This window comes from Capricornis sumatraensis, chromosome 5 (assembly GCF_032405125.1).
Source record: "Capricornis sumatraensis isolate serow.1 chromosome 5, serow.2, whole genome shotgun sequence".
Classification (NCBI taxonomy): domain Eukaryota; kingdom Metazoa; phylum Chordata; class Mammalia; order Artiodactyla; family Bovidae; genus Capricornis; species Capricornis sumatraensis.
In genome coordinates, this window is record NC_091073.1 from 41,390,433 (window position 1) to 41,403,174 (window position 12,742).

The 12,742-nt window shown below is 36.1% G+C and overlaps 1 protein-coding gene across 1 annotated transcript in view; it reads left to right on the plus strand.

Annotated features, from left to right (window-relative positions):
• Positions 1-12,742, plus strand: part of SEMA3A (semaphorin 3A) — a 238,760-nt gene that overhangs the window by 91,028 nt on the left and 134,990 nt on the right. Inside the window, exon 4 of the mRNA XM_068972706.1 lies at positions 4,618-4,737. Coding sequence (XP_068828807.1) covers positions 4,618-4,737 — 120 coding nt within the window. The remainder of the gene's footprint in view (positions 1-4,617; positions 4,738-12,742) is intronic.

A 12,742-nucleotide genomic window follows, 5' to 3' on the forward strand; every position in this document is an offset into this window, starting at 1 on the left:
TACCTCATTGTGGTTTTGATTTGCATTTCTCTAATAATGAGTGATGTTGAGCATCTTTTCATGTGTTTGTTCGCCATCTGTATGTCTTTTTTGGAGAAATGTCTATTTAGTTATTTGGCCCATTTTTTGATTGGGTCGTTTATTTTTCTGGAATTGAGCTGCAGGAGTTTCTGGTATATTTTAGAGATTAATTCTTTGTCAGTTGCTTTGTGTGCTATTATTTTCTCACATTCTGAAGGCTGTCTTTTCACCTTGCTTATAGTTTACTTGGTTATGCAGAAGCTTTTAATTTTAATTAGGTCCCATTTGTTTAGTTTTGCTTTTATTTCCAATATTCTGGGAGGTGGGTCATAGAGGATCCTGCTGTGATCCATGTCGGAGAGTGTTTTGCCTATGTCTTCCTCTAGGAGACTTATAATTTCTGACCTTACGTTTAGATATTTAATCCATTTTGAGTTTATTTTTGTGTATGATGTTAGAAAGTGTTCTAGTTTCATTTTTTTACAAGTGGTTGACCAGTTTTCCCAGCACCACTTGTTAAAGAGATTGTCTTTTCTCCATTGTGTATTCTTGCCTCCTTTGTTGAAGATAAGTTCAGTTCAGTTCAGTTCAGTTCAGTTCAGTTCAGTCACTCAGTTGTGTCCAACTCTTTGTGACCCCATGAATCGCAGCCTGCCAGGCCTTCCTGTCAATCACCAACACCCAAAGTTCACTCAAACTCACATCCATCGAGTCGGTGATGCCATCTAGGTGACCATAGATGTGTGGATTTATATCTGGGCTTTCTATTGCATTCCATTAATCTATATTTCTGTCTTTGTGCCAGTACTATACTGTCTTGATGACTGTGGCTTTGTAGCAGAGCCTGAAGTCAGGCAGGTTTCTTCCTACAGTTCCATTCTTCTTTCTCAAGATTGCTTTGGCTATTCGAGGTTTTTTGTATTTACATACAAATTGTGAAATTATTTGATATAGTTCTGTGAAAAATACCATTGGTAGCTTGATAAGGATTACATTGAATCTATAGATTGCTTTGGGTAGTATATTCATTTTCACTATATTATTCTGATCCATGAACAGGGTATATTTCTCTATCTATTTGTCCTCTTTGATTTCTTTTAGCAGTGTTTTATAGTTTTCTATACATAGGTCTTTTGTTTCTTTCAGTTCAGTTCAGTTCAGTTCTGTCGCTCAGTTGTGTCCGATTCTTTGTGATCCCATGAATCGCAGCACACCAGGCCTCCCTGTCCATCACCAACTCCGACTTTACTCAAACTCATGTCCATTGAGTTGGTGATGCCATCCAGCCATCTCATCCTCTGTCGTCCCCTTCTCCTCCTGCCCCCAATCCCTCCCAGCATCACAGTCTTTTCCAATGAGTCAACTCTTCACAGGAGGTGGCCCAAATATTGGAGTTTCAGCTCTAGCGTCAGTCCTTCCAATGAACACTCAGGACTGATCTCCTTTAGAATGGACTGGCTGGATCTCCTTGCAGTCCAAGGGACTCTCAAGAGTCTTCTCCAACACCACAGTTCAAAAGCATCAATTCTTCGGTGCTCAGCTTTCTTCACAGTCCAACTCTCACATCCATACATGACCACTGGAAAAATCACAGCCTTAACTAGACAGATGTTTGTTGGCAAAGTAATGTCTCTGCTTTTGAATATGCTATCTAGGTTGGTCATAATTTTCCTTCCAATGAGTAAGCGTCTTTTAATTTCACCATTTACAGATGGCTGCAATCACCATCTGCAATGATTTTGGAGCCCCCCAAAATAAAGTCCGACTCTGTTTCCACTGTTTCCTCATCTATTTCCCATGAAGTGATGCGACCAGATGCCATGATCTTCATTTTCTGAATGTTGAGCTTTAAGCCAGCTTTTTCACTCTCTTCTTTCACTTTCATCATGAGGCTTTTTAGTTCCTCTTCAATTTCTGCCATAAGAGTGGTGCCATCTGCATATCTGAGGTTATTGACATTTCTCCCAGCAATCTTGATTCCAGCTGTGCTTCTTCCAGCCCAGCCTTTCTCATGATGTACTCTGCTTATAAGTTAAATAAGCAGGGTGACAATATACAGCCTTGACGTCCTCCTTTTCCTATTTGGAACCAGTCTGTTGTTCCATGCCCAGTTCTGACTGTTGCTTCCTGACCTGCAGATAGGTTTCTCAAGAGGCAGGTCAGGTGTCTGGTATTCCCATCTCTTGAAGAATTTTCCACAGTTTCTTGTGATCCACACAGTCAAAGGCTTTGGCATAGTCAATAAAGCAGAAATAGATGTTTTTCTAGGACTCTCTTGCTTTTTCCATGATATAGTGGATGTTGGCAATTTGATCTCTGCTTCCACTGCCTTTTCTAAAACCAGCTTGAACATCAGGGAGTTCATGGTTCACATATTGCTGAAGCCTGGCTTGGAGAATTTTGACCATTACTTTACTAGTGTGTGAGATGAGTGCAATTGTGCGGTAGTTTGAGCATTCTTTGGCATTGCCTTTCTTTGGGATTGGAATGAAAACTGACCTTTTCCAGTCCTGTGGCCACTGCTGAGTTTTCCAAATGTGCAGGCATATTGAGGGCAGCACTTTCACAGCCATATCGTTGTTTCTTTAGGTAGATATATTCCTAAGTATTTTATTCTTTTCATTGCAATAGTGAATGGATTTGTTTCCTTAATTTCTCTTTCTGTTTTCTCATTGTTAGTGTATCGGAATGCATGGGATTCCTATGAGTTGATTTTATATCCTGCAACTTTACTATATTCATTAATTAGCTCTAGTAATTTTCTGGTGGAGTCTTTAGGGTTTTCTATATAGAGGATCATGTCATCTGCAAACAGTGAGAGTTTTACTTCTTTTCCAATCTGAATTCCTTTTATTTCTTTTTATTCTCTGATTGCTGTGGCCAAAACTTCCAAAACTGTATTGAATTGTGGTGGTGAGAATTTTATGTTATGAAACCATAAAATTTCAGTGCAATTATTAATACTCAGTTGGATATTTGAATATAGATAATGTATGTCCCATGACAAATTCATATTTTTACTTATATGCATTTAATTTTAAGATTTTTATATGGTTAATAGACCATAGCATTTATTTGAAGATTTTTAAAAATAAATTTATTTATAATCAGTTGGAGGATAATTACTTTACAATATTGTGCTATTTCTGCCATACATCAACATGAATCAGTCATAGGTATACTTATGTCCCCTACCTCTTGAGTTTACCTCCCCCCTCCCACCCCATCCCACCCCTCTAGGTTGTCACAGAGCACCAAGTTTGAATTTCTCTTTTCAGTGTTCTTTTTACAGTATTGATAGCGACTCATTTATTTAAAAATATTTTGCAAAAAGTATGTCTTTTCTACTCAGGGTTAATTTGGCAATAAAATTATCCAGTTTATACTTCATCTGATTTTTTTCCCCCTGAATCTTCTCTTAACAGGAACAGGAGGCTAAGACTCCTATTTGTTTGTAGAAACACATTTTCTTTCAAGGGTCTACAGATAGAATATGTAGAAAAATATAAATAGCTGTATCATATTTATTAGGTAACATTTGGGTAATGAAATGGAAGGAATGTCTAAACTTCTATACATATTAAGATATGACTATAATCCCCTCTTATAAAGTAGCTGTTCTTTACTTGAAGGATCCATGACTCATTGGTAAGGGTATCCATGTTATTGGTTTATGATGTATATGTACTCATGAAGATGTTTATTAAATACAGCCACTCTAATAAAGACCCTCAGTCTATAGACTTTGTAAACTCTAATATCTTCTCTGTCTCATCTTATACACAAACCGTCTTTGAGGTTTCAATGACTTTTTTCAAGAGGAGGTGGTTTTATCTTCTTAAGTCTGTAAAGCTCACTAGTAAGTATCAATGTGTGTGTGTGTGTGTATGTGTGTGTGTGTGCATGTTAGTCACTCAGTCATGTTCGACTCTTTGTCTATAGAATTCTCCAGGCAAGAATACTGGAGTGGGTTGCCATTCCCTTCTCCAGGGGATCTTCCCAACCCAGGGATTAAACCTGGGTCTCCTGCATTGCAGGCAGATTCTATACCATCCAAGCCACCAGGGCAGGCCAGTAAGTAGCACTGCTAAAGTTCAAAGTTAGTTGCCAATCATGAGTTACTGATGATGTTTCAAATTTATGTTTAGTAGAAGGTTTTATTACCTTTTATTTTTGATTTACTTTTACAAATTTAAAGCTGACTTTGCAAATAAATTTTCATCATTATTATGATTCAACTAATTGACTAAATAATTTGCTGTTTCCCTCATTTCTAGAGAAGTCACCTATGGTAATTGGTTATCTATAACTTTATTCCACTTTTTAATAAATAAATTATAGTTTTAATAAAAACATTAAAGGGAATATTATATTTTACCCCCCTCCCCAAAATAAGAACTTCTTTGTTTCATGTAACAATGAGAGCAAACCCCATCTGTGTCTCATGTAATAATGTGAACAAACAATAGAATAATAAGCTATAAAAACTAATGTGAAAGGACACAAAAGAAATCTGTTCAAACATGCCTAGCACACTAAAGGATACCTCAGCCACGCTCACTGCTAGAACTCACTGGTGTTCCTTTTGTTTTACAGAAAGAATGTGCTAATTTCATCAAGGTGCTTAAGGCTTATAATCAGACTCATTTGTATGCCTGTGGAACAGGGGCTTTTCATCCAGTTTGCACCTACATTGAAATTGGACATCATCCTGAGGTAAAGCTCGCTTTTAAAAAATGGTGTTTGTCCATGACCGCTTCCTTTTCAAATACTTTAGTACTAATTTCTTCACTTCATTGAAGAAATTAGTTTGCTGTTCGATAGCTCCTACTTGGAATTCAGATGTTATTATTAATTTTAATCTGTGAATGCAAAAAGAATTGAGACCATCACTCAACAATAACTGAAACAGGGAGAAGGAAGGAAGAAAGCATTTGCTTTTCCTCTCTGTTACAGACCCCAATCCATTTTGCATGTGCAGCAGATGTCAGCAGGCTGAATGTGTACTGTTTTCTCCTTCATTTGTATATTGCCAGCTTTCCCCACCATTTCCCTCCTCAGCCAGAAGTGTCTGCCACCACAGTTGTTTTCTTCTGCCCAGGGATTAAGAAAGGATGCCATACATGTGCTCAATGCTCTGATCACATGTTTGACCTAAATTGCTCACAGTTGTGTTCTTGCTTAGCTAGGCTTTATATTTACATTTTGGGCTATAATTTTGTCAGTATAAAAAAGATTAAAAAATGTTAATTTGTCTCTTGCTCCTAAAAGATGTTTTAGTGAGAAAATTAAGTTGGGTAAATTTAAGCAAAACTTGAAATTAGGGATGTATTTAAAGGAAAAGTTTCTAGTTTGAAAGCAATTCCATGGATTGGATTTATCAATAGCCTTTAATTATAAGCCCTTTATAATTGTTGGCACAAAATCCTATGAAAAACAAAAGTGTTCATGTGGTGAAAAAATCTTGTGACAGAATTTTCTTCCAATTGGAATCCAGAATTACTCATCAGATAAAAGGTTTGTTCCCGGAATATTTCTGGAATCCTAAACGTGAAATATAATTTACATGTTAGCCACTTCTTTATAACTTTAAATCCTTTCTCTATATTTTCTTATAGCATCCAAAAGTGATACAAATATGTTCTTATAACCCAAACACTGAATAATTGAAACATTTTTGTGTTGTACCTTCTTTGTATAAGAAGACACCTTTGAGGCTATGTGGTTTCTAGACTAAACGTGATTATTATGACTTTCCTGATGATCCTGGAAGATTAAAACCCTTTCCCAAGTTCTCATGCGTTTAGACATTTGCCCTCATAAACCTCTTCCCCTAGTGCATCCTTCTTCTGCCTTTTTTTTAACCAGCTCGCTTTCTGTACCTGATGACATATCCAGGAGTTTTAAGTAAATTAAACTTTAAGGGAAGGCAGTTCTACTTGTTACTTGTTTTGTATTGATGAAATTAGGAGTAATTTCTTGCATACAGTCCTGCAGATTTTACATAATTAACTTTTTAGCAACTTCTGGATAAATCTTTCCTTCTTCACCTGCTTCTAAGCTATTTTCAATAGTCAGGCACCCTAAAACTTGGATCCCACTTTTCTGTTTATTGGAGATATCTCTGGAAAACATTCTGGATGTTGTCTTGCACTTTTCACATCTATCTGGCATCATGCTATATGGCACAGTGGGACCCGGAGAGCTGAGCTCCAAACATAGGGTTAGTGGAAAATAGGTGGGCTTTAGGGTCATTTCTGGCTTCTAGTCATGTTCTACAACTTACTATCTGTGGAGTCCAGGAAAATTGCTTAACCTCTCAGATTCTGTCTCATAATATGTAAAAACAAAGCAAACCTCTATGATCCTCAGTATCCTTATATTTAAGTGAGAAATCAACTTACTACCTCCAACTGTCTCCCAACTCTCCAACCACGGCATGGCCCACTGACATTTTTTGCTATAGAAACTCAAGGAGTTGTAACCCCTTCGTTATTAAACTCATGTCCTGTAGCCTTTCACTGGAGAGCTTTTGTCCAACCTTAGTTCAATACTTGATATTTAATCTGCAGTAAACTACTAATTTCTTTTGTGTCTTTGTTTCTAATCTAGAAAGTGGTAATAAGAATGGTCTCTACTTCATGCAGTTATAAGAGTTTGACATTGCTTCATAGGTAGTAGGTCCTTAAAAAATGCATATTGTAATTTTTAAAATATGAATGTGTATCGCAGGATGAAAGCCATTGCAGCTTTTATGGTAATAACTGTCACTTTGCTATTAAATGTACCTCATTCATCAGAGTTTATAAGTTACTGCACTGGACTCTCATTCTTGCCAGGTCATTTTGTATTTAGCTTAATTCCTCTACTTTTAATTTTGAAGCTTAGATGATCTTGATGGCCATTTAAATTAAAATGTCACATATGGTTTCTGTATTTTTACAATTTTCCCCAAATATAGATTTTTCTTTTTCTTTCTGAAGTTGTTCTTTAGCAGAGTTCCCTCTTTCTCAACTCTTCAACTACTCATTGCTGGTTTAAGAGTGGGTGGGAGGATGCAGAGGTATAGGAGCCAGGCCATTTACTCAGCAAAATGGAGACCTTTTCCTCCACTGAAATAAATAAATAAAGCTTCCCATCCAATCACCTTCTGGTAGGATATTGATGAACAAGTGTTTTACTGAAATTCTAAACCTCAGAACCTTTGAGAAAAGTCCTCCCTCAGAAGCTCAGTGGTCTTGAATTGCATGGCAACTGTGTTATGGGGAGATGCTGTTCCAGACTATTTAGGGGTCAGAGGGAAGATGATTATGCAATTATCTGGGGGAATTGGGAGCAGTCTAGACAGTCAATATAGGAAATTCTGGAAAAGATATTATCAAGATGGCTTGTCTAGACAACATAAAATTCAATTTTCAATGCTAAACTGCCTTAAAAGAGAATCTGCTTTAAATTGATCTCTATTGGTACTTAAAATGCTACACTTGTATTTAAACAGTTATACTGTTTTCGAATTTGAGACAACGAGACAATATGTGTTTCATGCAGTTAGGAAAGTCATGATGGTAATGGAAGGATTGGCAGAATAAGAAATAAAATAGCAAGCAGGACTGAGGCCAGGCTTGTTGGATTAGAGTTCATAAGATCTCCTGAAGTTTGAATTTAGTAACTTTTATTTACAGGGATGGGCTTTCAGACAGAACTAAGATAAACCTTTTCCTATATTCTGGTTGAAAAAGTAGCATGTATACTCTGCTGTTTTCTGTCCTCATTACATAAAACAATGAAATAGTTTCTTTTTTAAACTACTGTCTAGACTTTACATATTATAAATAATTTTATGGCACAAAAAAAGACATTTTGCTTTTATCATGACTTCATGGAGATTTTAATATACAGTTTTTTCTTTGCAGTGTTCTTTAAAATAACTGTCTTATGTTGAGTCCCCAAGATTGTTAAAATCCATTGTTAGAAATTATAGATTTAACCTTTTCAAGATGACTGGATGCCACAGAAATAAAGATATTACTTTTGAAACAAAGCAAAACTTCCTTCATCATTTAATAGCTTCAGATCTAATATGAAGAAATTAAACATTCCTTTTAAATAATAATAAGCAGTTTGTAAAGAAATCCTTGTTAAGTCTTCTGATTGTGAATGATCTTACTTTACTCTTCCTGCATTTTAATAGCAATATTTAAACTCCTGAATACTATATTCTGAAACCTCCTCTTGCTGTATAGTGAATGCCTTATGACCATACAGAGTATGTCATTGATTGCTGTGTTAAGCAGATTTTGTGTTTCCTGTAGCACAGTTGGGTATTGGTAGACCTATTAATTAACTCCAGTTCTGTAAGATATGTGTCAGTCAATTCTTGGTTATCCTCCAATAGTACTTGACCCTGCAGATAACTGCCTATGAAGTCACATGCTTCATACACATGTGTGTGTTTATTATAAAAATTCATGCAGAGTTCACAGGAGGAATGATTCAGAGCTAGAGTACAGATGATTTTTGAATTTAAGCTCTCAATATCCATGCCATTCAAATGAAAAACGTAAGCCATCCTTACGCAACAGAATATTCCCTAAAGACTTTTATTATATGGTATTTCCCTCTCAAATTTACATTTGTTAATAAAAAATGTATGAATTTAGGAGGGGTATAGCCGAAGAAGTCTCTGGTTGTTTTCTCAAATTCCAAAACGTCCTCCTCTGTGTACTGGGAGGAAATCTAAAGAAAGATGAACCCAGATGAGAGCTGGAAAATATTAACTCTATAAATACTCTCATAATGCCATGATCTCAATTTATGATAGAACCAAAGGGACATTAAGAAATGCAGTAAAGCTTAATGGCTATCTCTAAGGTCAATTCTACAATGACAACTAATATATCAAGGTATAAAATAAAATGTTTTGTCTGTTTTTTCTCTTCCACCAAGAATAAGAGTTTGCTTCTATGTAAAACTTTGAATCAAATGTTCTTTGTAACAGTCTCCAGGGTCAAAATTCTACTTAAGTGGTACCTTGAGCTCAGTTGACTAATTTATACATATAATTAACTTTTTCTAATTGAGTTATCTCTCTCAAAGTATTTTGTCATTGAGTCCAATAGAATAAAATTTTATTTCTTGTATTGTAGAAAGTACAAGAAGAGATGTGCAAGTTACGAAATTTAGATATCTTGGTAAAACAATGAGGCATTCTTTTAGGGTGGTTGTATCTTTCCATCTTTCTTAGATCACTCATTTGAGTCTGACTTTTCCCACTTACGTTCAGTTCAGTTCAGTTCAGTTGCTCAGTTGTGTCCAACTCTTTGCGACCCCATGAATTGCAGCATGCCAGGCCTGCCTGTCCCGGAGTTCACTCAGACTCACGTCCATCAAGTCAGTGATGCCATCCAGCCATCTCATCCTCTGTCATCCCCTTCTCCTCCTGCCCCCAATCCCTCCCAGCATCAAAGTCTTTTCCAATGAGTCAACTCTTCACAGGAGGTGGCCAAAGTACTGGAGTTTCAGCTTCAGCATCAGTCCTTCCAATGAACACTCAGGACTGATCTCCTTTAGAATGGACTGGCTGGATCTCCTTGCAGTCCAAGGGACTCTCAAGAGTCTTCTCCAACACCACAGTTCAAAAGCATCAATTCTTCGGTGCTCAGCTTTCTTCACAGTCCAACTTTCACATCCATACATGACCACTGGAAAAATCATAGCCTTAACTAGACAGATGTTTGTTGGCAAAGTAATGTCTCTGCTTTTGAATATGCTATCTAGGTTGGTCATAACTTTTCAGGATAACATAAATTAGTAGGTTAGTAGACTAACAGAAGTCAGGATTCTTGGTGACTTCTCGGCTTCTTTATTTCCACCAGAGGCAGTGCATCCCTCATTTGCACTGCAAACCTGTGCCAATGTGGTTGGAGTAAGACCATTATGGTTTCTAGGGGTTTTTTTCCCCCCCCTAATCTTTCAATGCTTGAATTGTGTTGGACAGGAAACCATACAAATTACAATGCTGAATAAACAGTACCACCATTTATATTGCAAATTAAATTTTAAAATTCTCTGCTGTTTGTATTTGAGGAAAAAAATCACAGTTCATAAATTTTGTGACTTTAGCAACTCACCAGTGTATTTTCTATGAGCTATTAACATTCTAAACTCTAGATATTATCAAAAAGTCTATTTCTCAAAATTAAAAGAACTAGTGAGGTAATAGGGAGACCTAAATTATTAGAAACAAGTTTAGGGGAAAACAAACTAACAAACAAACAAAAAAATCAAATGGTGAAAGAGAGAAAGAAAACCAAAAATCCAAAGCAAGATCCCTTTTACTGTATTTAAAATGTTTCAAATGACCATTTTACATTTGACTTGTTTGCTCTAGATATTTGATATGAAAACACCATAAGGAGATAAATACACTTTTACTCTCTATACTTATTTGGTTCAATGGTGAAGTGTTTGGGTTTCTTTTTTTGTTCCCCCTACACAATATTTTGTCACCTTTTATTCCTAAAAACAATGACAGAAAAAATAGAAATGTTAACATTCAGTTCTTAACTTGCTGTGTATTTCGTTCCATGTTTTGTCAGATCTAGTTCACATAGTACCAGAAAAAGAATTTGGACAAAATTAAAGAGTTTTCTTAAGGTCATATTGGTGCATGATGTCATTGTCAATTACTTATTAAAAGACTTTATTTTCTGTAGTACTCAATTCCTGGATGCATCTTTATTCACAGTCAACCCAGACAAGAGGACTAAAAGATAAACAGTACTTTCACCAACGTATAGTTTCTTTTCCTCATGAACTACGGATGCTGATTTGGAGCAAAGACCTTTGATTTCCTGGAGCTAATTTGTCAATGATAATGTGAATTCCAACTTAATTCTCTTTTACTGTGCCCTCTTGACTGGTTGCTTTGCACACATTCTATATATAATCTATTTTAAGAGGATATTTCTGTTCATAAAAACTCTTGTTATCAATATATTTTTCCCCGAACAAACAAACAAACAAACAAATAGAGTAGTGCTAAACCCCAGCACGTGCTCACCTGTTTAGGCTGTTTTCATCTCCTCCCTCTTCAGGACCCTTTCTTTACCCTTGGACTCACATTTTGGTTTTCCTCCTTTATCTCTTTGTCTTCTTGCCTAAATTACTTCGTTTGGAACCAAAGGTTAAGGTTGTGAAAATACAGCTTGGATATATGTGTGAGAAGGAAGGTGTTAGTTTCATATATTTGAAACTTTGGAAAAACAGCAAAAGAAATTTAAACTGAATTTCCACAAATCAGAATACATTCACCTCTTCTGGGTGTGTGTTCCAACTAGCCCTCAGCAAGTTATCTTGTATATTTGTTTTAAATCATAATGGTTCACTTTGATGATAACCTGAGGAAAATTATATAAATTCATTCTAAACGAGTTGGGTAACTACTAGTTGGATAATCATGTAAAATCTTAAGATTTTAGTGCCCTTGTTCACTTAAGGCTTATAAACATGTGAGTGCCAAGAATATACCTGTAATATCTTGGGCTAGTAAGAAGGAAACAAGAGTTGACTTGATAGGCAAACACTGTCTTCCTGCCAAGTGAAGGCCAAGGTGAGGTCAGAATGGGCCGTATGAAAGATCTCGCTGTGCTTCAGTAGAAGTAAATTACCCCAGAGCACAAAGGAGAGTCAGAACTGCTAGTCCCAAAGACTGACTTCTGATCACTAGAATCACCTTCATATTGTAAGAAGGTATTTACTTCTCAAGATTTGCAAAGATATTGTTGTCACAGTGTTTGCTAATGCTGATTTCAATTGTATTTGTTCTCTATTCAGTACTTAATTTTAACCATGAAGAACCTATATTTAGCTTTATAATCTTGTAAATTTAGTTACTATTAGAAAATATACAGTGTAAGTATATTGTAAGTGTAGCACACTAAGGAGTAAGTGAAGGACACTAAGGAGCTACCTTTTAAGCAGACAGTGTCCCCTGTCCCCTGTGTTAACATCCGAGGACCCTCCCCTTGCTCTAGTGTGTTGACTTCTCTTCTGGCTCCTCGTGGTTCTCAGTTGCTCCAGTCTTACTGCGTGTGGTCGGTTTGGAAGTTGAAGGATCTGGGGAAATAGAAATAGCAAAGGCTGATGCTGAGAATCAGTGCGAGGCAATATAAATAGCATTGAGGTGAAAAGGAAAGGTATAATGAGAAAACCAGAAGTTTTGGTATAAAAGTTTTATTAAATAGATTTGAGAGAATACTAGAAGATAATAGAGGCTTAGCATTTATAATCTAGGGTTCTTCAGATTTGTAGCTACAATTCTGTTCTGCTGCTACAATCAATGCCTTTGTGGTATTGGAAGCAATTTGTATTCCAAAGCAATTTATAGTCATTAAGATAAAATTGACATTAATAAAAACATAGGAAACATTTTTCCTAAGTAAGGTTCTAATAATAATGGTGAGGAATATAAAGATAAGTGAAAGTGAAAGTGAAGTCACTCAGTCGTGTCCGACTCTTTGTGACCCATGGACTGTAGCCCACCAAGCTGAACCCATACATAGATATATAACTTCAACATTGGTGAAAACATGAGTAATGATAATGATAATCCCAACAACTAGTATTTACTAGCAATAATTATGCTATGTAATGGCAGCATTGGGTATGTTACCTTAGTCTTCACAAAATCTGATGAAGTACATACTCTTCACAGCCTCAT